Source organism: Microtus ochrogaster, chromosome 6 (assembly GCF_000317375.1).
Source record: "Microtus ochrogaster isolate Prairie Vole_2 chromosome 6, MicOch1.0, whole genome shotgun sequence".
Lineage (NCBI taxonomy): Eukaryota > Metazoa > Chordata > Mammalia > Rodentia > Cricetidae > Microtus > Microtus ochrogaster.
The window spans coordinates 25,981,199-26,005,583 of NC_022013.1; the positions used below are offsets into that span (position 1 = coordinate 25,981,199).

A 24,385-nucleotide genomic window follows, 5' to 3' on the forward strand; every position below is an offset into this window, starting at 1 on the left:
GACCAGGCTGGTCTCGAACTCACAGAAATCTGCCTGCCTCTGCCTCCCGAGTGCTGGGATTAAAGGCGTGTGCCACCACCGCCCGGCCTTTGAGAAGGTTTTGAAATGTGAATTGAAGCAATAAGCTTTAAATAAATTTGAATGATTATCTTTCAGTGAGAGCACTGATACAGCTCAGAGAAGGGAAAGAATCCACATCTCTCTCAGCAGTTCACACGGGCACCAGACAGCAGGGCATCACAGCACTCAGAAAAACTGCACATGGGCCCCGCGTCATCAACTGGACACCGAAAGGCTACTCAGAGAGAAAAGCTTCCATGAAAGGTGTTTTGGTTTTTTTTTTCTTTTTGCATCTGTGCCAGGAGGAGGTAGCACTCTAGTGACGATCACAAAGCTGGGAGCTTCTCTGTCACAGTCCTGAAGTAACTGTGCCTATCAAACACACACCTCACACTCCACTCAGTGGCTGGTGTCTAAGGGTGGTGAGAACAGAGATCTATGAGTCGACCAGGAGTCTCCACCTACAAGTACTTTCAGATGAATTTTCTATAAAAGTTTATTTACTGATTTCACCCAAGAGAGAAAGTTGAGAGTTCAACTTATATGAATGCCCATTTAAAAGTCTATTGGGAAAGACAACCTGAAGATTAACCTGGTTTATTAAGACAAGATTTAAAATAGAATGGATAGAATATATTCTCTTCTCTACAAGTTCCCAGAGTTTCAAAACTATTAACCTTGAAATTTTAAAGACAAAAAACTAATTTGCATTGCATTGCTACAGTGGGATATAAGAAAGGAAAGTTCTGCCTAAACTGTATAGCCTTGTATCATACTGAAAACTTTAATTTCCATGAAAGTTGATGAAGAATCCACCAATGGCAATGGGAAGTATGGTATTAATAATGAAGTCTTCTATAAAGGTAATGCAAAGGAAAAAAACTTATTTATTTATTGCCTTTTCAAGGCAGGGTTTCTCTGTAGCTTTGGAGCCTGTCCTGGAACTTGCTCTGAAGTTCAGGCTGGTCTCGAACTCACAGAGATTCTCCTGCCTCTGCCTCCCAAGTGCTTGTATTAAAGGTATGCACTACCATCGCCCGGTGAAAACCTTTTTTGCTTTTAAAAAAGTATCTCCACAAGGCAAAACATTATTCTTGAGAGTGTAGCAAAAAGAACAAACACACCTGCTGACGTTCACGGCCTGGGCTTAAATACGATCAACACAGTTGCTTCTTTACACTGCTGACTTCTGTCAGAGGGCACACAACCCCATCTGATATGAATTTGAAGACTTTTACTGAGAGAAACTATACAATACCTTTAAAAAGAAAACACAACTAAATATATCTGTTAAAAAACAAATAACACTTCTTTTTATGTGTGGACACAGCCCTTTGGAGATTCCTTGTTTTACAGATATGTGCCTTAACATAACTTTGGAAAACACAAAGAAGAGCTAAATAGCTTAGTTGGGGATATTGAAAGCAGAGAGAATACAAGAAACACACAGACTGGATTTAGAAGAGGCTAATTCAGATTAAATTAAGATTCAATTTAAGACACTGAACCAAAGAAGAATGCTTCTATGAGGGCTATGTGAAGCGAGCTTCCCAGAGTCGTTCTGTCAGGAAACAATTCCCTTAGCACAGCTTTCTAAGGTTAAATGGGGACAGCTTTATTCGCTTAATCTAGATTTCTTTCACCTGACCTTATTGGGTGCCTCCACTCCAAACTGACATCCCTGGCCATCCTAAGACATCCTTTGCTTTCTCTCACTTTTTAGTCTCATGTTCCACATTAAATTCATTTTCTACTCTTTTGGATGTTTCTTCCCCCTTTCTGGTGATCTTTGCTCTCCTTTCTCTTACCCTGTTTGGCAACAATTACCTATGTAAACTTTGGCTTAATTTAGGGAAAATGTAAAAGAGGGCAGGGAGGACAAAGGATAAATGAAGAACTGCATTATCGCTGTTCTTAAGGGTCTACTAGAGAGACCTAAGATTGCCAGTGTCTAGATAGCCAGCGTTAGGGGACTGTGAAGGGAGACTATCTGTAGGAAAGTTTTAAGCAGCACTCTAGAAGTCCCCTATCTGTCATGGGGTGGGTAAGCACCACAAAACCATAGCTTAAAGGGAAAAGAAAACTCTACCACTGGCCTTTTTCCGAGCGTGGCCGCCTTCCGCTCGGTTCAGTGCCCGCCACATGCCCAGGAGTGCGTCTGGATCCTTGTGGGCCGCCCTTCGCAGGTGGACAGTGCTTATGCTACACTGTAAGAAAGCCAGAAAAGTGCCCATGAGAACCAGAAAGCATCTCCAGCTAGCAGGATCATCTCTCTAGGCCTCTAAGATGGGAAAATCATCATACACAACCGAGCAGCATCGGAATGCCAGGAAAGCTGATGGAAGGAAGTATCCATACCCTCTGGTCAACGCAATAGTGGGAGAGGGGAAGAAATTATGTATTCTGTTGGGAGCAAGGTAGAAGACTGGACTGGGAATACAGCTCAGTGGTAGAATGCTTGCCTAGTCAGCATGCACTGGCCCTAAGCAAAGAAAAAAGACAAAATACCAAGTCAAGGGCAAACGCTGGGGGTGAGGATGAGGGGATATATTCATTTCTAATAGATAAAAATAAATAACAAGATGAAAAAGACTAGGTCTAAACCTAGTTATTTTAAAAAAATCTCAGCTATTCAGGCTACAGAACTTAGGACTGTACATGTTCTCATTCCAATACTTCGGATGCTCTTCTTAAAGAAAAGTAGAAAAATAAAAGAAAAAGGAAAAAAATCCATTTTGAGATACAAGAAGTAAAGTATTAATATACCAGAAACAAAGAGGTAACATTCTAAAAGTGGTTTTACCATAAATCGAATTTAAAAAAATGAAGTTGACAGAAGATTAAGATTCTGGGGTAAAAGACTTTAGGTAACCTACTTCTCTTGTCTAATGCCCACGTTACTGAATGCTTGATACTCCCTCTCTACCAATGACACAGAATTACAGGAATATGCTAATAAATAAAAAATCTTTTTACTTTTACCCTATGTGGGTAGAATTAAAATTTTACAAACTCTGCTAGTCAAACTCAAAAGCTCAATCCTCTGAAGAAAAACGAAAGGGGACAATTATCTGCTGAATGTCATACTACGCGGGAATTCCAGACTGCCCAGTTCTGCCCCACTCAGCTCAGGACAGCGACCATGCCTGATGAAGTGGTTAACTACACCAAGTCTTCCTCTGTGTATGGTAATGAGGCTTTAAGTATGTAAAGTTTTCAGGGCGTCCCTAGATCAAAGTAATTAGGGAAAAGGGCAAGTGCAGGAGCTCAAGAAAATCCTTCTAGGACACTAGGCTAATAAAAGAGAAATCAGAAGGATCTCTGACATACACTTTGGCTTCTATGTGTTCGTTCTGGATAATATGGTAATTGATTGTGTTATTTCTCAGAAAATACAAGCTGGAAGACAAAAAGAATAATCTGGATGTAATTTTTGCTCTAGAAATCCCATTTCTTTCTTCCTTTCTTTCCTCTCCCCTCCCTGGGTTTCTCTATGTAACAGCCTGTTGTGGGAACTCCTTCCGTCAATAGCTTTTAAGCCACTGGCCCACCTTGGTGCAGATGAAAAGCAAGTGCAGCCCCCTTTTCTGCTGAATTTGGTTCCTAGTTCCCAGAGCACATAGAGGATGGCAGATTGCTACCCTTACCATGAGTTTATCCCCAAATAAATAAAATAAACCTTTGTTATACTCCATTTCAGGCTATTGTGGAACTCTTTGATACTACTACAATTTGTCATGGCTGTTCTGGAACTCAGAGATCCGCCTGTCTCTGCCTCCTGAGAGCTGGGATTAAAGGTGTGTGCCACCACTGCCTAGCAGAAAACCCATTTCTTAAAAGAAGTGCTTATTTGAGTCCCATCTATAGGGCCGAGGCTGTAGCTAGATAGCAGAATACTTGACTAACATACACAAGGCTCCAAGTTCAATCCCCAACATCGGAGGGAAAAATCCTATTTATGATACAATTTGGCCAAAACATGTCTCCCTTTCTTGCCCTTTCCTTTAAGAGGTATTAATTGATCTGTGCTTTCCCCCACAAGTTAGAGATCCTTGCACTTGGTGTTCAAGAGTAGAATTCATCTGGCAATCAAGAAAGGCACACACCTTTCTTGCAAAAATAACAAGTCACTTAATCTTATAGACCATGTGGGTTAGTGTCCCATGTGAGACCATAGCAAACGGCTTACAGTATGGCTATTGGAAGGGACAGAGGGACTAGATAGGGTAGTTACTTGACCCTGCGTTTACAGAAACAGAAGAGATTACCAAAACCCCAAAATAATAGACACCAACTCCCAGATTTCTCGTTAACTTCAAGTTTTTAAGGAAGCTGTTTTAAACGACGAGAAATCAAAGTTCTTTCTTTTGGAATAAAACTAGGTCAAGCCGGGTGGTGGTGACGGTGGCGCACGCCTTTAATCCCAGCACTCAGGAGGCAAAGGCAGGCGGATCTCTGTGAGTCTGAGGCCAGCCTGGTCTACGGAGTTGAGTTCCAGGACTGGCTCCATAGCTACTGAGAAACTCTGTCTTGAAAAACCAAAAGAAACTAGGTCAAAAAGCAATTCCAAGAGCGCAAAATCGTTTCTCCACTCATTTGTGGGATAGGTCCCTCATCTTAATCTGCAGGATCTTTTTCCTAAAAGGAACAATGTCCTGACAACCTAAGGCTAAGTAGTTTGTGAATTCCTCCTGGGGGACCAGGTGCTATCATCTCACATAAAGAAGGGCCATTGCTAGAGAAGTTGTTAGCTACTTTCACAAAGTTTCTAAGAGTCAACCAGAATGAAAGACTGCAGATACTCTGGACCCAACGGGAAGATGATGTTAAAGGCCACTCATAGAAAAAATACTTAAGGAATGAACTGCATTCTCTAGCTAAAAATAGGTACAGAAGGGGACAAGACTATTTTAAAGCCACTGAAGAGTCCAACATAGTATATTCAACTCCAGGCTTGATCTAACCTATAACCACATTCTATACTTGAGTCCATATGCCTTACTTACTACCAGGTCGCCATTCCTGTTACCGCATCAAAGCTTTGCCCTGCCTCTCGTCCTCGTGCCACACAGCACATCACCAATACGCTATGGGGCCAGGAGGGAGAGTTGAGGCAGAGTTCATTTATTTCTTCATCAGTGCACTAGGTCGAAATCCTGTACTTTTGATTTCAAGAGTCCACAAAAGGACAAAAGTGGAAGACAAGAACTTCACAACAATCTCAAGTTTGTAACTGATTTTGCCTGAAGACCATTGCACCTGGCTAGACATGAAGAAATCAGGGCAAGGAAAGTGCTATTGTAGTTTAAGCATAAGCCCACTTTTCATAGCAACGTATCAGACATACATTTGGGGTAGCCCAACACTGGGTATCATTCATGGAAAGTTTAGTTAAAGATCAGTTTGCATCAGACAAGCAACTGAATGCAAGTAGCAAGTTAAATATGTTAAGGTTTCTGTCTATCAGCTTTCCTTCTTTATATCAAGGGAGGCAGGGACATGAGATGTAAAGTCAAGAGGTAATAACTGAGCTGTGCCTTTTTCCCCCACCCTCCAAAAGTTAGAGACCCCTGCACTTGATGTGCAAGAGTAGAGCCCATCAGTAGGCTGCCAAGAAAGGCGCACACCTTTCTGGCAAAAACAGCAAGTCATTTAGTCTTACAGACATGTCCCATGGAACAAACAATCTTACCTAGAAAGTTAGAGACTCCTTCAGGTCAAGTTATGCATTGTTTCCCTACAGCGCTCTCCCACCCACATCTGGGAGAATCTGGTATGTTATAAAACTACAACTGGCTTTTTCCAAATAGTCCTTAACCTATTAGATCTCCCAATTGTCCCAGGACCGTACTATAAGAGAATATAAAACTAAATTTAAGGGTGACTCCCCGCCTCCATCCATTTCTTTTCAATAAAAATAAGTCCTGTAAGAGCATCAACTCAAGGCTTTAAGGGTGGTTGGTCAAATATAGGAACAATCTCCCATATTTCTGAAGAGGCCTAAGTTTAAGGAGCTGTTAAAATATTCTCTTGAACTTGAGAATCCAGGGATCTGGAGTCCCACTGAAATTCTGATAGGATATTTCTTACATAAAGACCAAGGAGAGTCGCTGGGCGGTGGTAGTGCACGCCTTTAATCCCATCACTCAGGAAGCAGAGGCAGGGGGATCTCTGTGAGCTCCAGACCAAACTGGTCTATTAAGAACTAGTTCCAGGACACCTAGGGCTGTTACACGGATAAACCCTGTCTCGAAAAACAGACAAACAAAAAGACCAAGGAGAGTTTACCTTTTTTCTGTTCTTTGTAAAATGATCTGATGAAAGCCCACTAAGCAGGAAATTGAAAGAAAACGTCAAACTAATAGTTTCTTTTCTATCACTTTAAAGACCATAATGGGAGGATGAGAACAAAGAGCTTAAAACAAAGGAAGATCGGTCCCTGGACATGGAAATGCACAGCATTTAATAACTGCCAATGAATCTTAAAAACAAACAAGCAGAAAGCATGATCGGGGAAGTGAAGTAGTGTACGTCTAATTGAGTTAAATTTCTAGGAAAACGTGAGGTGTCTGGACAGCGGGCCAGACTTCAAACTCTGATGCTGAAACTTGTTTGATGGTAGCCGCCTTCTCCTGGGCCTTACCTCTCACGCTTCCCTAGCGCTCTTCCCTGATTCCACTACTACCGAGCTGCTGAAGAAAACGGCAAAGGACCTTGCCTTGAGCTCAAATATCATCCAGACAGCGCGACAGCGACAGCTCCACGTCGAACTCCATTTCTGTCCTCTGCAGAAGCTAGGCACTATCTATCTTTTCAAGTCTTCACCCACCCCATCCCCGCCAAGGCTCCACCTCCCCAGACCCTCTTCCTTTTCAGACGCGCCATCCTTCTTCTAGGACTTTCTCAGCCATCAGCGGCACACCCCAGCACCCCCCTCCTCGTGCCCACCTCTCCCCTGGCTCAGGCTCCCCAGGTCCCTGCGGTCAGCCGAGTGTGCGGCCGGCCCAGGTCCGAGCCATCCTCGTGACGATCCCTCCTCACTCACCCTCTGTCACCTCCAGCACCTTAATCTGTTCCTCTGCAGCCGCCCGCACCTCCTGCACGGGGGACAGGATCCCGGTGAGGGTATCCACCAACGCCTCCTTCAAGCCCTGTGCCACTGGACCCGGCAGCCCAGAAGCCGTACCAGCTGCCGCCGCTGCCGCCATCTTTTCTCCCCTCAGCCCGCCAGCCCCGCGGCCGGACCCGCCACCGAATGACGGCTCCCGCGTACGGCCAATCCGCGAAGCCGCGCCTGCGCATCTAAGCACGCGGGAGCGGGCGGGGGCGGGGAGAGGTTGCTGCCTCCGGAGACAGCGCCTTCTGCGGCCGGAACGAACCGAGCTTCTGCCGGCAAGGAACGCTTTTGGGGATGTGTGTGCACACAGAATGCCATAACGGTTTGGAGTCCTGAAAATCAGGCGCACTTGAATAAAGGCCGTGATACCTGATTCTAGGCTCAGATTTAAGACGTGTTAGCACAGAAGAAGGATGGAAATGGATACAGAAGGCTTTCGGGAAATAGCAGAAATAGCACCTATTTTAAACTAACACCCCTCCTCCCAACTAAAAACATGGATTCAGTTGGGTCCGTTCACTTTTTACTTTTAGAGATCCAAAGATACCTGGGAGGCATGCGGAGAAACCGAAGTGAAATTGGCAGTCCCCAATTTTAGTTTCTTAGTTTTTAGTTTTTCATTTTACATGAGCCCAATCTCAAATGAGAAAGTGGCTGATCCAGGGGAGAGTACCTACATGTAAGGAGCATTTCTCCCCACTGATTGTTTTTTTTTCCTCGTTTTTCGAGACAGGGTTTCTCTGTTTAGCTCCCACCCCCCAGACAGGGTTTCTTTGTGTAGTCCTGGCTGTTCTGGAACTCACTCTGCAGACCAGGCTGGCCTCTAACTCCTGAGATCTCCTGTCTCTGTCTCCCGAGTGCTGGGATTAAAAGGTGTGTGCCACCACTGCGCAGCTATAAACTGCTTTTTAAAAATATTATCTATTTGTTGTTAATTTGTTTGGAGACAGGGTCACACATGGCACAGACGGGCCTCAAACTTTCTATGTAGTTGGTACTGGCCTTGAACTCCCTGATCTCGGTCTTTCTGCTTCTACCTCCTCCAGTGCTATTACAGGTATGTGTCATCACCCATGGTACCAGACTTATTCTTTGTGTGACTACTGAGAGTGAATACCGCAAGTACAAACATTATTTAAAAAAATAGTGTCAGGTTTGTGTGTGTGTGTGCACGCTGTGCTCGAATACATGGGCGTATGCCATGGGACACCTGTAGAGGCCGAGGATAGTTCTTTATGTAAGAGTGAACTCAGTTTATTAGGTGTCGAGGCAGGCACTTTACCCACAGAGCCATCTAGCTAGCCCAGCGTGCTTCTGGAGACCCAGGGGGATTATGGTAGGGTGGGAGAACGAGAGTAGTTTAATATGGCTAACAAGGACAAGTTGCAGGAAATGGCCACAACATGGAGTCACTACTCCATAGAGCCAGTGGAGGGGATTAGAGCAAGGGATGAAAGATGCAGGACAGAGTGGCAAGCGCCTAGTGGCCAAAGGGATGGAATGAGTATGCTGTTGGAGCACAGAGCAGTTATTTCTGGGAAAACGAGTGCGTTTTGACTCTGCAATTCCATAGTCGAGGATGGTAAGGTTTATTTTCTGTCTTACAGTGGCCAGGAGAACCCAAACTCCATTAGAACAGCTGTCCTTTGAGGTATGTTCATGTTTGTTCAACCCCCAAATTAGGTAGTGTCTAGAAGAGTGGTTCTCAACCTTCCTAATGCTCTGATCCTTTAATAGTTCTGCATGTTGTGGTGACGCCAACCATAAAACTATTTCATAACTGTAGTTTTGTTAATGTTATGAACTATTTGATATGCAAGCCCTAGGAAAGGGGCATTTGGCTCCGTAGGGGTCACGACCCACAGGTTGAGAACCTCTGGTCTAGAGGGTGGTACATTCTCAAAGTCAAGAGACTTCCTGTCCTGCCAATTGGAAGCCTTGACTTCTGGTGAGGGAAACTGCCATAATTAGCTTCAGCTGTTAGCTTGACACAAACCTAGGAGTCACCAGAACTCGACTGAAGAATTCACTGAATCAGACTAGCCTGTGACCATGTTTGTAAACCATTTCTTTAATGCTTATTGACCTAGTTGGACCTAGCCCACTGTGGTTAGTGCAGTCCCCAGGCACGTGGGCCTTGGTTATTTAAGATCAAGGGAGCTGTCCAGTAAGCAGCATTCCTAAGGAGGTCCTGCCTTGACTTCCTTTGACGTGGACTTCCTTTGACATGGACTGACTCTAACCTGTAAGATAAATACCCACCCCAAGTTGCTTCTGCTCATGGTGTTTATGTGCAACTGAAATCACACTATGGCAGGAACTGTCCACAGTGTACAAGGTGGGGTTCTCCCACGCCCACGAAGAAGTCAAAAGACCCCTGCTCAGCATTTGGGCTCAGACGCTTACAGGCAGGTGGGTTTTGCTTCTGAGTTAGGGTGATGACAAGTTGTGTGACCTTCCAGATCAAGCAGTAAGGTAAACAGACACAGAGACCAGGCAGAGAGTGAGCTAGAAAACCAGTGGACAATACAGGAGATAACTTTATTGAAACGCAAATGGCAGAGAACAGAGGAATTTTGCTAGATGGAGACATGCCTGACAGACAGAGGACCCAGGTAAGGGTGGCCTCTGTGGCAATGGAGGAAGGCCATTTCAGCTGGCCAAGGCATGGATTTAATTTTCAACCAATTTTCTTGTTTAAAATGAATCACTGAGGGGACAGCCCAGCTCTCTTCATGATTGTTACCGCAACTATATACAACAATTTGCTTTCCAGATTCAGATTTTGCCTTTTCTACATTAGGTATAAAAGGGGACAGACTGGAATAGGCGAGGGTCAAATGGAACAGAAATAAGACAAACACACACACACACACACACACACATATCACGGTTTGGGATTTTTGTACTCAGTAAGTTTTAAAAAGTGACCATTCTTGCCCATCCGCCACCTGAGGAATGCCATGCATTTGAGGAACACAGCCTCTTACAGGAGCAGTGCTGTGTCAAACAGGATAGGGAGGGGGAGGAAAGGAAGCTAGCAAGACCTAGAATTCACTGTAATTTTGTTTGGTTAAAAGCAATAAAGAAAAGAATGTTAGGAAGTGGGGGGGGGGGGCAGGGAGCACAGCAGCAGCAGAAACTGGCTGCAGTGTGTGAGTTGCTTCTCCTATTTTCCTTCTCAGAAACGGCAGGGAAGCAGGACGAGGGGACCGGGGCTGGCTGGATGGCAAGGGGGTGACTTTAGTGCAACTGTTTTACACTTGCTCTCCTTGGGCTTTATCCTTCTTTAGTCTGAGCTCAGGAGACCTAGTACCACAAAAGTGCTCTCACAGGGGATGAAGGCTGACACACTTGAAACAAAACTGCTTCTAAACAGCCTCAACTCTTCCATGGCCATTTCAGCTAGTTTATAGGTTTGGAAATATACAAAGCTCTTCCTGGAAATTTTTTTTTAAATTTTTTTAGAGAGGATTTATTTTGTTCCCTTTGCTAAGTAGTTCTGTATTTAGGTCCTGATATGGGAAGAGGCAAAGGTTGAACCTAAGGACTTAGATACTTTATTTTCACGGTGTAGAACTCTCTCCTGTGGGCTGAGCAGAGACCTGGGCCCTTCTGGCACACTGGCACTCAGCTGTTGGCTGCCTTGGGGAAGGAAGGGCTGGTGGAGCTCTCAGACTCCGCAGTACTCTTCACTATTTAAAGGGAGAACATTTTATCATAGGAATGTAAATTAGATTTTATTTTACTTTTCTTATACTATTATCAGAAAAAGAATCCATCAGAACAGCAACGTGGAGGAGACTTCCGACATGATTGTTCCACCGGAGCCCCACAGTGTGCCAGGCAGTAATGTCAGAGGCCAGGGGTTTTCCGCTAGAGGCTGCAAAGACGCAGACCTTCCCTAACTTCTACCCCAAAGCACATATTTTTACTACTAGCTCCCAGAAACCTAAGTAAGAGCAAAGTGACTTTGAAATGTGAGCATTTGGATTAGACTGTAGACGCTTCTTATTGGGGTCTTCAAACATCAGCCATCTCACAGTGAGAGCTCCCGTGATTTGGCTCCACCCTTACAACATGGCTGGGTACTGCCACTCTAGAGCTGACTTGGCAGACCTGGGTTAGAGCCTGGGAATTCTAGTCTTTAAACACATTCCTACATGCTGCTCCTGCTGGTCTGAAGACATCCTCCGAGCGCCACCGCTTTAAGGGACGAAAGGTTGACCCAAGGGACCAGGGACTCACATCATGTCAGAGAATGTTCCCTGTGACATAATCACTAAGGAGAATGGCCAAAACATTAAACTGGAATGAACTAGTATAAGCAGGTATAATTTTTAACTGCCTTTCCCTCCCCGTGGTTTCCAAAGTTCAACTGCTTTCTTTCCTTCTAGATAGCTTTCCGGTTTACTCTGTCTCTCCTGCAAGAGCATGTACGCCAGGTGGCCCTGTTCTCCCTGAGCAGGTTAACTGAGGACTGCTGATTGGTAAGGCTGATCCAGGCACGGAAAGCAGTGTCTTCAGGCTTTGGCCATGTAGAACACGTTTAATACTTATGGCCTGCGTGTTGGGGACTCTCACGCATAGTTCTTACAGAGCTTGTTATAGCTGGGCCTAGTGACAGAGGCCAGTTACTTGAGAGGCTAATGTGTACATGTATGTGTGTGTGTGTGGGGGGGGGGTATCATCAAATTCAAAGCTTGCCTGGAATACTTAGTGAATTCGGGGCTGTTATGGACAACTTTAATGAAACCATCTTTTTAAAGAAGTGAGGGCTGGAGCTATAGCTCAGTGACAGAGTACTTTGCTGAGTTTATGAGAGACCCTAGGTTCAATACTCAATACTGGAAGGAAAAAAACGGGTTACCAATAACTGTTGGTACATCCATCTTATCCATCTCTATTACCCAACCTGTTGCAACAGCCATTTTTCCTCTTCCCATGGGCTTGGCTCATGGAGTCCACTCACTAGCTTCAGTTTAGCTAATGCCGAGACTATGGAAAGAAAGGGTAAAGTGTGATAGGGAGCTGCAACTGACAGTCTGAGTTACTTCAGATTAACTGAACCCTGTATTAGACTTGTGATTAGCACAATGTCCTCTCCCAAACCCTTTTGTCATTAAAAAAAAAAGTCATTGAAGTCTTTTGTCTCCTGGTTTATAAGACTGACCCTCATTTGATGAGGCAAGGGTGACCTGTGCACACGCTGGGGCCGCGAATGGTTCCATCTGGGGTGATGATGGCAGGTGTTGTGGAAACTACCACTGCTTCCCCTACTTTCCTGGACTATGGCAGGAAACAGAGCTCATCTTCGGAGTACGGGAAGGGGGCGGTATCCCTCTGAATAGTGTGGCTCGACTTTGAGAGCTACAAGTAAGGGGATGGGTAGGTCGAGTCCACTTAAAGTCTTGCAAACTAGAAAAGCCAGAAGACAAAAAAAAAGGGGGGGGGGAGAAAATCATTACTTTGTCTTATGCCCATCAGTATGGACAGACTAGTTAGAAGGTTGGTAATTCAAGACCCAAATGGTTACCAACCAATAAAGGCTTTCTTGTAGGGTCGACCATGGTCTTTTATCTCATTCTTCTTCCCTGCCAGCCTCTATCTTCCAGGTGATTAGACTACACAGAAGACACTGGAGTAAAGATTTACAGAGACAGAAATAAGCACCAAAGAGTTACCAGAAAGCAGGTATCAAAAATAATAATGTTCCACAAAGCCCCAGAAGATAGAACACAGAGATACACAGACATCAGGTCCCATAGCAGCCTCTAATACCTAGTACTTTATTTCAGTGCCTAGGCAGGGACTGAGAAACGAACACATTGAACACAACTTATTGGTCTTCATCCCAAAATTCGAGGGATTCTAGTTAGCCTCTTTCCCAGAGCTGAGATCCTCCAAAGGTTGATGTTCTTCACTAGCCAACTTTGGTGAGGGATGGAATTGGGAGTCAGAAGGGGAAGGGAATAGCACAAATTCAGAACTAGAAAGGTTGGATTCTTCTGAAGGTGCCTGGAGATGGAGAGTCTAGCTGTGGGACCCAGATCTTCCTTTCTGAGGAGTGCCACTGGTCTCAACCAAGAAGCAAGCGTGTAGGCTGGAAAGAACGCTGTGGATTTGCTCTTTGCCGTGAATTCCTGGGCAGTGAGGGGGTGCTCAGGCTTTTTGCTTCTTAGAAGTCCGGATGAGCACCCCAAGGGGTCATTAGCACCATGAGGAGGCTCAACCTTCCGCAACTGCCACAGAACCACGGTCCCTTTTTGAGATGGTACTGTGAGGGGCCCAGATGTGCAACTGTAAACAGGGTCCCAGTCTTCAGAAGGAAAGCAGAGGCTTCAAGAGCACTTCGCTAGATGGGAACACACTTCCTGGAGGACAGCTATTTGAGGCCTGAACTAAATGCAGCAGTCAAATGAGAGAAGGTGGTGGTGGATCCCAGGAATAGAAAAGAAGTTATAGCATGAGAGGCCTCCAGAGTCAACTTGCTGCAGACCCAAAGAAAATTCACGATGGTATCCATGGTTACACAGAGACAATCCCTCTGCAGTCTGAGGCAGTTGAAGCAGAAGAAGGCATTTCCCACTTTCCTTCTTCTTAAGTAGCCAGTAACATCCATTTCAGAAGGCACTGGCTGGGCAGCACCAGAGAAGAGAGTGAAGGGCTCAAGCATCAGGATGTCAGCGGAAGTCGGAGCCTTTCCATGGCACTGGAGCTTCGGATAGGGTCCAGAAGAGACCTATGTCCAAAGGAGGCCTTTCCAGTCTCCTCTTCCTTCCGAGTTAGAACACCCAGCTCTGGGGCCTTCTCATTCTGCACAGCAGAGACCTTAAGGCAATGATTTCAGCACCATCCTTGGACAAACCGCCTTTTCCCACTACAGAATTGCTTATTTTGCAGCTGAGTTGGTTGGGGAGCTTCACAGCTCATGGAATTAGCAGCAATAGCAATAATAGTCTCCAGAATAGAGGACCCTGTCATCCCTGGGGCTACCAGGTAAATATAGAAGCTTTTGCGGGGGACGAGGGGGAAAAGGAACAAGCCAGACCATCTTGAAGACCTAAATGAAAATATACTGTTAAGAGTCATGTGATTCCTCGGTTGGGTGGAACAATGGCCCAGGTTAGTTTGCCTATAGAATCTTGGTATAGATCCTGGTAAGTCTTGTGCTACTTAGGACTCTGAAGAGCAAACTCTTAAGTCCAGGCTTGTCGTATCTATTCTTGAACTGCAGAGTGCTGACTTTAGCCCGTAAGGCAGCTCAGCCTGGAATCTGGTTCCATCTGGTTTCCAGAAATGACCGAAGTAGTTTCCCACCCTAGACAAGCAAGATTCCATACTTCTTCAGGCTCCATCAAAATGGATTCCCGATTTTCTGCCTACCACATATTGGACATCTAATCAAAGGCTTCTTTTAACTTCTTGGGATTCACCTGTATTTCTCAGATGATTTTCAAGGTCCATATTGGGGGAGGGTGTACTTAATGGAGATTAACATTCCCCTCTAGACTATGAACTTAAGGACCAAATCTTGTCATTTTTTAAACATAGTGACTGGTTTACAGCTAAGTACTCGTAAGTGCTTGTCAAATGAAGGAACGTGGGCTGCAGAAATACGAAGAGGGCAACTTGTGCAAGTGGTGGATCTCTTTGGAAGGCCAGTCAATACTGGCCACCGAGGACAACTCCTTGAGCCTTCTATTCTGACCTGAAGCAGTTCACATGGTTGTTCAGTTTCTTATAAGTGACTATTCAACTGTAAAAACAAATAGTAAGGGCTAGCGAGGGAATTGTCATTCAGTCAGGCAAAGTGGCTACCATCCAAATAGTGCAGCGGGTGGCCAAACAGGCCCTAAGACAGGCGGGTGTTTCCAGTATTGTGGTTTTCCTCCAGTCCACGATGAAGCTCAGGGTAGATCACGCCAGAGGATGGCAGCGGAGCTTCCAGGTAGAACATGTGCTTTCTCAAAAGGAAAGTCAGAGAAACTGGGTTTTCTCCTACCATTCTGAGCCAATGTTTCTTGTCGCATATAAGCCCCAAGGATGCCAGAGATAGTGGCATGGCAGGCGTATAACTTACACCAACAGTACGGAATTCAAGTCTCCAAAGAAAACCTACTTGGAAAGCAAAACTATTCCCTGGAAGGAAACCCAAGTATCTCATTGACATGTGAGAAAATTAGGGAAAGAGGGCAAATAAATAGGCAGATGGGAGGAAAAAAATAGAAATAAAATTTAAAAATTAAAAATTAAAAAAGTTGGGTTTATTGACTTTCATGCATGTTCAATTAGAGGGCAGAAAGGCAGCTCATAGTCTCTCTGAAGGCTGTGATGTTACTTCCGTGGTTTGGTGACATCTTAGATTGGAAGCCATCTTGTCAGTGTCCCCTCTTGTCATCCAGAGATCTGGCAGCTCTCTTTCCATCTTGGCAACTGGGTCCCCTCTTTCCAGCTTCATCTCTTCCATCACCTTTTTACCTCTTACAGGTTGATTTACACAATTTTTTTTCTTTTTTTCTTTTTTTCTTTTTTTGTTAAACCACATGCTTCTTTTTCTGGGCTCTGGCCAGATCTCTGGGGAAAGGTTGTTGGCAGTGATGATAAAATTGGGAAGGGTTTGCAAGAAAATCCATGGAGTTTCCTGCCTCCCTTAGACTTCCCCGTCTGTGACTGTCTCAGAGGTGTTCATGAGAACTGGTAGGAACTGCTGCACGGCTTTTGTGATGTCTTCGAATCCCTCCCCAGAAAGCCCAGGAGTTTGTAGGGGAAACAAAAACTGAAGAAAAGACCCAGAATCATCTCTTCTCCATAGTCACGAGAGGAGGCCAGTAAATGCATTTAGGGGCCCAAGTGCCCAAACTCCACCCCTCCAGTCCCTACTAGGAAGTTCCCAAAGGTTCAGCACCAAGAACCCATCCCTCCTCTTGCCCTCATCTTCCCTCCTGTCCTGGGAAGGCTGGTAAGCCAGAGCTCTGAAAGAAGAGGGGAGAGGAGAGCTAATGAAGCTGAAGCCAGCCTTCTGCTGTCCATGGTGACAGTGACTGCTAGACCCTCAGAGTGTTGCCTGCAGGCTGGGGTCCAGGATAGTCTCTCGGTCTGGTGACTCAATATAGTTGGCAGCTTCTTGAAGTTTCAGCAGCATGGCCATCTACAAAGAGGCAAAGCGATGGGTGACCATGAGAAGGGAAGCTAGGTCTTGCCTACCAGGAAACCAAAACCAAACCAACTGACCAACCAACCAACCAACCAACCCTACAAACCCTGTATCGTGAGTCTGATCCGTGGTGTTGACAAAGAACAGAGTTTAGAGGTGATTCATGAAGAAGTGGCAATAGGAGTGACATAAACAATCACCTGGGACACCTTTCCTATACAAGTGGTCATGGGTCATGGCTGTGGAGGACACCAAAGAACAATGCTTCCCCTGTGTCAAGATGCACCCCAGGGAATGACAGATCCATACATACCAGCTTATACTGGAGTAACAGGAGAGCTGTGTCAGCTCTGGACTCTTAGATCCCTAGCAGTAGACACCCACCAGCTCGACTCTGTGCCACTCTGTGTCAAATCTACCACCTCAGTGCACTCCTTTTCTGTTTTACACCTCAAGCTTCAGCTAAGTGAGCCTGGTTCACACTGCTACCAATCTTTTCTTCTGTCTATATTATTAATTAGTTTTCCAATTAGTTAGTTAAAAAGTGTCTTGATGTTGGGCTATAGTGGCTCACGCCTTTAATCCCAGCATTCAAGAGGCCAGTTTGGTCTATAAAACATGTTCCAGGACAGCCAGGGCTACACAGAGAAACCCCGCATCAAACAAACAAACAAACAAACAAACAAAGTGTCTTGATATAGAGAACAGCTGTTTTCAATAAAGTCAAAATTTAAATAAAAATATATTATGACTCAAGTGGAATTATTTTCTACTGGAAAGGTACAAAGGCAAGATCAAATGATCTGTGTGTTAAATTCATTCCATTCTCCTAGATCATCTTCTAACATGGTTTGGGTAATGAATACCCTCATAGCACACTATGAATGTGTGAGCTTCAGATCCTCTCCTCTGTCTATTGCCAAAGTAAAAGAGCAGCTCCTTGATTTAATTTGCATTTCCTCATTATCAGATAGGTTAAGATCTTATGTTTTTATTGGTCACTTGTATTTCCTCTAGTCAAATGCCTCTTCATATCTCTTGCTCATCCTTTTGTTTAGAAGCTTATATTTTTCATATAACTTATTTTTGCTTATTTCTTATTTACTAGTGTGTGTGTGTGTGAGAGAGAGAAAAAAAAGAGAGCGAGGGGCTGGAGAGATGGCTCAGATGTTAAGAGCATTGCTTGCTCTTCCAAAGGTCCTGGGTTCAATTCCCAGCAACCACATGGTGGCTCACAACCATCTGTAATGGGGTCTGGTGCCCTCCTCTGGCCTGCAGGCATACACAGAGACAGAATATTGTATACATAATAAATAAATAAATAAATAAATAAATAAATAAATAAATAAATGTAAAAAAGAGAGAGAGAGAGCGATCCACAGGTGAATGCAGCTGTGCTGTGCCATGGCATGCGTGTGGAAGTCAGTGCACAACTTCTGGGAGTCATTCTCGCCTGAAACTGGCTGTCAGCTTCGGGGACAAATTCTTTTACCTGCTGAGCCATTTTGCCAGTCCTGGAAGCTTCTTTTAACTTGATTTATATAAGATACTAATTTTTTGGCTATATCCATGTAAATATTTTCTCCTAGTTTACATCTTACAGAATACACTTAGTGAAGAAGTCTCAGAATAATATTAGAGGAGAGGCAGAAGTAGGAAGAACAACTAGCCTATACTGGGAGTATAACCTATTACACTATTTCTTTAGTTGATGATAGTTTTTACATTTTAAATTTTTATTTATTTAGATTTCTCAAGACAGGGTTTCTCTGTGTGTAACCGGGCTGTCCTGGAACTCATAGAGATCAGTTGCCTCTGCCTCCCAAGTGCTGGGTTAATTTTTATTGTTTTTAATTATGTGTGTGTGTATCTGCATGTAGGTGTGTCCACATGAATGCAGTGCCTGTACAGGTCAGCTGTGTCATATCCCCTTGGAACTGGAGTCCTAAGCTTAGATGTGGGTGCTGAAAACTGAATTCAGATGTTCTGGAAGAGCAGCAAGTGCTTGTAACTGCTGAGCCACCTCTCCAGCCTCTCTTTGGTGTATATTCTTACACAGACTGCCTGAAACTTGGGTCTTTACTAGAATACATTTTCTGGGCTGTATATTTAGCTTCAGCCAGGATGCAGGCCAAGATCCTGGTGCTCAGAGTTCTTCACTGGCCTCATTTTGGTCCTGGCTTTGCTGAAACTCTTCAATGCCTAAGGCCCATCAGAATATACACGAAGAGTGTAAGAATTCAGTTCTAGACTACTCTGTGGCTTTTTTTAAAAAAATGACTTTTGCCGGGCGGTGGTGGCGCACGCCTTTAATCCCAGCACTCGAGAGGCAGAGGCAGGCGGATCTCTGTGAGTTCGAGACCAGCCTGGTCTACAAGAGCTAGTTCCAGGACAGGCTCCAAAGCCACAGAGAAACCCTGTCTCGAAAAACCAAAAAAATAAAATAAAATAAAATTAAAAAAAAAAAATAAAATAATGACTTTTACTCACCAGAGGGTCTGAGTCCAGGGAGCTTGGGGTACTGTCTTTGACTGTCCTATCCTCTGGAGGTGAGGCAAGGGTGTGAGGACCCACGGAGGGTGGGGGCAAGTGGTATAGCTTTGATTGGTCTTGTTGGGCAGACGGCCAGGGCAGAGTGTCCCGGACCCATTCCACTGGGTCTTCCCAAGCAGCTTTCTGTCCGTGAACCTGGAGAAGAAAAGCGTGCTCAATAAAAGGACAAGAACAGATCAGAGGTTTACTTACGTTGTCTTGTCTATGTTTCACAAGAAGCACGGTCCCTGGAAATACATACTCCCTCAAGCACAAAGACATAAAGTTTGGATCTATGTAGCTGAACTTCTCATGAAAGAAAATAAGTTGATATAAACTGCTAGAATAATTGAGGATAATTTAGCATATTGTCTTAAAAGTTTGTTTAGAGGCTGGGTGTGGTGGCACATGTGCCTTTAACTCCAGAACTCAGGTGGCAGAGGCAGGTGGATCTCAGGGAATTCGAGGCCAGCCTGGTCTACAAAGTGAGTTCCAGGACAGCCAGGGCTACACAGAGAAACCCTGTCTTGACAAAAAAAAAAAAGTTTGTTTGGAGACAGGGCTTCACTATATAGCTCTTGATAGCTGGAACTTCTTGTGTAGACCAGGCTGGCCTTGAACTCACAGAGATTACTCATCTCTGCCTCCCAATTGCAAGTGCTGGGATTAAAGGCATGTGCTACCACAGTGCCTAGCTAATTTTATTTTAAAACAGTCTTATTATTTGGATCTGGCTGTCCTGATGCTTGCTATGTAGTTCAGGCTGGCCTTAAACTCAGCAGCCCTTCCACAGCTTCCTGAGATTACAGTCATGGGCCACATGCCCAGTTAAACCTTAAAATTTGTTTTTAATTAATTAAAAAGTTTCATGATATAGTACAGATTGGCCTCAAATTTGTGACACTCCCACCTTATCCACTTATCCAAGTGCTAGAGTTATGACATGTGACATATCACGGCCTAGATTAACTATCTGCCTGCCTGCTGCCTGCCTGCCGCCTGCCTGCCTATTATCTATCTATCTATCTATCTATCTATCTATCTATCTATCTATCTATCTATCTATCTATCTACTATCTATCTATCTTCTATCTATCTATCTATCTATCTATCTATCTATCTATCTATCTATCTACTATCTATCTATCTATCTATCTATCTATCTATCTATCTATCATTGTGAAAATGCTAATCAAAACCAAAATTGGTTGAGTTTACCCTAGTAAGAATGGTAATTCCCTAAAAGACTATAGATAACAAATGTGGAGACAGTAGAAGAACCCTTGCAGACTGTTTGTGGGAACATAAACTAATAGGCCCATGATGAAAAACAGTATGAAGATTCCTCAAAATTAAAGTAGAACTACTATATGACCCGCCAATCTTTCTACTAGGAATATATTCAGAAGAAATGAGGCCACTATTTTGAAGGGCATCTTTACTCCCATGTTAGTGCAGCAGTGATGTAGCCGAGTGATAGAAATTACCCACGTGATGATGGGATAAAGAAAAGCTGCTCTGCATACACAGTGGAAGATGATTCAGCCACAAAAGAACTGGAATCTTGCCATTTGCAACAGCATGGGAGTAAGCCGCAAGGAGAAGGGTAAGTATCATCTGCTCACAGCCCTATATGGTGTCTAAAAATTGATCTCACAGACATTTAAGGAGCATGGTGGTTGTCAGTGACTGGGGAAACCAGGAAAGGAAAGCTGGCGAAAGGTTCATCGATGGGTAACAAGTTACAGTTAGACAGCAATGAGAATCCCGAGTAAAGTCAGAGAGCGAGGCTCACCTTGATCCCATCCTTGGCTCCTTCCTGTAGATAGGGAATGATGGAATTGTTCCACAGGTCAATGAACCAGGTCCGGAAGTCCTCAATGCCAATGGGGCAGGACAGAAAGAAGCAAGGGCCTAGGGAAAACAATGTGGCCATGAAGAAGCCTGAGAACCTTGAATTTCCCTGCCCTGCTTCCTTTACTCCTTAGTGCAGGGCACAGAGGGGTAACAGCCAAAGCTTAGAGGGAATCGGAAGGTGGTCAAGAGTAGTGGGTGACAGCTGTCTGCCTAACCAATAATGTTTACAAGGCTGAAGTGAGGCAAGGAGGAAAGGCAAGCAGCTCAGTTCCCTCCTGCACGCCTTCTTTTCCTTTACTAACCAACTCTGAGGAGCGATGAGGGGGAGGATAGCTTTAGTTTTTAACCTAGGGCCTTGCACATGTTAAGTAAGTGTTCTACCATTGAGCTATACCCTCGGCACATTTATTATTTAATTAATCTATCTATTTTTAAGATTAGGGGAGGGTTCAATTTGTTGTCAAGCTGGCCTTGAACTTATAGTTGGTTCAAGCAATTCTCCCGTTGTCTGAAGTGATTTTTATCCAATTCATAGTTGTACTGCATTGGAAAAGCTGATTATATACTTAAGTGGTTCAACATTAGCAAGCAAAGATACAAGAAGGGAAAGTGCTTCTAATCCCAGGGGAAGCTGGACCCCAGTACCAATGAGGAAGTCCGAGGTGCTGTGCTTCTCAAGGAAGGTGTGGAGGTGATACCACAGCTTGGGCACCCAGTCCAGCACCCGAAGCAGCTCTTCCTTGTTAGCATTGATGTCACTGTCTGACTCTACCAACTTCCTCCGCAGGTAACGGACCAGAAAGCCATTGGCTGGCTCCACGTTGTTAGAGAAAGTCAGCATCCTGTCACCAGGGATAGGAAGAACAGGGTCAGAGTGTCAGTGGGTACACTGCCAGGGTTCATCCCTTGCCAGTCTGGCCCTCTTCCTGCCTGTCTCTGATTAATGCCCATTGACTTCTTCCCAAATGACAAGAGGTGACGATGGCAGTAAGGCAGCAGCTCTGGACGGGCACAATTGATTTTCAACTTTGACCTCCTCAAATGACTGGCTGGCCTCACAGAGTGCCCAGGAAGAAAGTCCTTCATCCAGCAGCCAGCCAGGGTTTCTCCTAGGCTTTTGTTCCTTCCCTTCCCTCAAAGTCGTCCTCTTTCACCCTGTAACTGACGTGCAAAAACATCTACTTCCCTTTTCTAGCCTGAAGGGCTCTGCCTGTTGCCCCTCACTGCTCCTCTGCCCACAAGTTCAGGACTGAATTATTCTTTACAGGCACCTGGGTACGGCCAGAAGGTTCTTGAAGGGGAATAGTTCTTACCTGAAGCTTAAGTGCAAGCCATGGTTGGGTGTCATTTTTACAGGCTGATTGGTGGTACCTATGATATAGGGACTGGGAAGAAAGGGAGAAGAATTTACTTAGATCTGTCTCCATGTACACACAATGGGAAACTCACAGGGCAGACTGGGCTGCGTTCTTCCCCTTCTTCCAGTGTGGGAAGTAGTCCTGAGCTTACCATTTGTGGTACTTGCAGGTAAGGGCCCCATTAACCAGCTCACTGATGGAGCCTGCTTCGCTCAGGTCATCCAATAGGATCACCAAGGGCACATCCCCAATTCCTGTTTCCCGGTCTATCTGGTTGGCCAGGTTGGAGAGGTACAGCTGCAGATCCTGGAATAAATGAAGACAGTGGGTCATCACTCAGGACAGTGGACACACCTGGAAAACCTTGGCAAGACTTTTGGAGAAGCTTAGTTAATTTCATATTTCCCTGGGGCCCTTGGTCCCTGTTGGATGTACTTAAACATTGAATTACTGAACCAGATTACCACAGACTGACTGACAGTAGTCCTAGAGGCCTCAAACAACTATCTATGTATCTATCTATCTATGTATCTATCTATGTATCTATGTATCTATCTATCTATCTATCTATCTATCTATCTATCTATCTATCTATCTACCTACCTATCATCTGTCTATCTATCTATCTATCTATCTATCTATCTATCTATCTATCTATCTACCTTGCACATGCTATGCAAACACTCTATCACTGAGCTAAATCCCCCCTCCCTCTCTCCCTCCCTCCCTCCCTTCCTTTCTCCCACCCACCTCTCTCCCTCTCTCTCTTTTTTATTTTTTGACACAGTATTTCTCTGTAGTTTTGGAGCCTGTCCTGAAACTAGCTAGCTCTTGTAGATCAGGCTGGCCTTGAACCCACAGAAATTCACCTGCCTCTGCCTCCCAAGTGCTGGGTTAAAGGCGTGCACCACCACCGCCTACCCCTGCACCGCGAGCCCCTTTCAAGCAAACTCCTTTGAGCAGCAATCTTAAATCTCCCCCTCAACAAGTAAGGAGTATCTATCCTGAAATGATGTTTTATTGAGCTAATGCTACCATCTCCTCAGCTTGGGATAGCTAAGGCTTGTACCATTCCAGAGTTTTAGGGTATATTCAAGGTAGATCATTGGGGAGATAGCATGTAATACTTAATCTTGAACACTTGTGCCTTGTATCCCATTGTCTGATGGGTATTAATGAAAAACAAGGTAGGGAGAAGAAGATACAAGAGAATGATATGGTAGACAGCATTGGCAGAGTACAGAGAAAAGAGGCTACGTTTCACTGTTGGTTAACTGGAGGGAAAGAAGAACTGAGGTAGAGGTGAGAGAAAGTACAAAAGAGGAAGTTATGGGTAAAGAAGCTAAGAGCAAACTGAGGCTGGTGGTACAGCCTGCAATCCTCGTTACTTGGGAGACTGAGGCAGAAGGACTGCACATTTACCAGCCTGGGAAACACCCCGTGTAAAAGGAAAAAGAGAGCTCAGGGCGTAGTTCAGTTATGGAGTGCTTGCCTGCATGCATGAGGCCTAATGCTTAATACTCAACACCACACACACACACACACACACACACACACACACACACACACACACTGGGGCAGAGGAGAGGATGGTGGGCAGACTGCTAGTTCATTGCCAGCCTGGCCTTCATAGCAAGACACACACACACACACACACACACACACACACACACACACACACACACACAACAACACACACGGGCAGAGGAGAGGATGGTGGGCAGACTGCTAGTTCATTGCCAGCCTGGCCTTCATAGCAAGACCCTGCCTGGAAAGAAAGAAAGGCAAGGCCAGGAGGAGAGGGGAGAAGAGGAGAAGACAAGAAAGGGGATAGCAGAGGGAAGGAAAGGGCGGGAAAGAAGACTGGAGAAAGAGGAAAGATTAGGGCAGAGCCGTGGAAAGGGAAAAGAATGAGGGCAGGGAAAGGCTTGGGGGAGGCTGAGCCCACACAGGCTGGCAGAAGGTCTCAGGAGGCCCCCACCTTGCAAGACTGCTGGTGCATATTGAAAGTGCTGACGATGCCATCAGTGACCTCGCGGCCTGAGCGCTCCACCAGATACTCAGCCAGCCGATTGGTCAAGTAGGTCTTGCCGGTGCCACTGGGGCCGGAGAGCACGAGGCGCCGGTGCTTGAGCAGGAGGCTTATGTAGTGCTGCATCATGGGCTTGGGGATGAGCGTCTCGAACACCAGGCTGTCGACACACTTCTCCTTCAGACCTGCACCCCACCCCAGAAAGCACGAGTCTTAAGCAGCTCTGAGGATGGCAAGATACCCAAAGAACCTTTCCTTCACCATTTAGGGGT

The 24,385-nt window shown here is 45.0% G+C and overlaps 2 protein-coding genes across 9 annotated transcripts in view; both read right to left on the reverse strand.

The window, feature by feature from the left end:
• Nucleotides 1-7,301, reverse strand: part of Ipo9 (importin 9) — a 42,250-nt gene extending 34,949 nt beyond the window's left edge. For 2 of the 3 annotated variants that reach the window (XM_005348398.3, XM_013346762.2), the window contains exon 1: nucleotides 7,106-7,301. In XM_005348398.3, the coding sequence (XP_005348455.1) occupies nucleotides 7,106-7,268 (163 nt within the window). In that variant the 5' untranslated portion in view covers nucleotides 7,269-7,301. Of the gene's footprint in view, nucleotides 1-2,156; nucleotides 2,263-7,105 lie in introns of those variants that run through there. The other variant, XM_026779760.1, reaches the window with a different exon arrangement.
• Nucleotides 7,302-9,699: 2,398 nt separating this feature from the next.
• Nucleotides 9,700-24,385, reverse strand: part of Nav1 (neuron navigator 1) — a 251,080-nt gene continuing 236,394 nt past the window's right edge. For all 6 annotated transcript variants that reach the window (XM_013346729.2, XM_026779757.1, XM_026779756.1 and 3 more), the window contains 7 exons: nucleotides 24,063-24,298; nucleotides 22,233-22,387; nucleotides 22,037-22,108; nucleotides 21,369-21,565; nucleotides 20,662-20,780; nucleotides 18,825-19,022; nucleotides 9,700-16,328 (listed from right to left, as the gene is read on the reverse strand). In XM_013346729.2, the coding sequence (XP_013202183.2) occupies nucleotides 16,233-16,328; nucleotides 18,825-19,022; nucleotides 20,662-20,780; nucleotides 21,369-21,565; nucleotides 22,037-22,108; nucleotides 22,233-22,387; nucleotides 24,063-24,298 (1,073 nt within the window). In that variant the 3' untranslated portion in view covers nucleotides 9,700-16,232. The remainder of the gene's footprint in view (nucleotides 16,329-18,824; nucleotides 19,023-20,661; nucleotides 20,781-21,368; nucleotides 21,566-22,036; nucleotides 22,109-22,232; nucleotides 22,388-24,062; nucleotides 24,299-24,385) is intronic.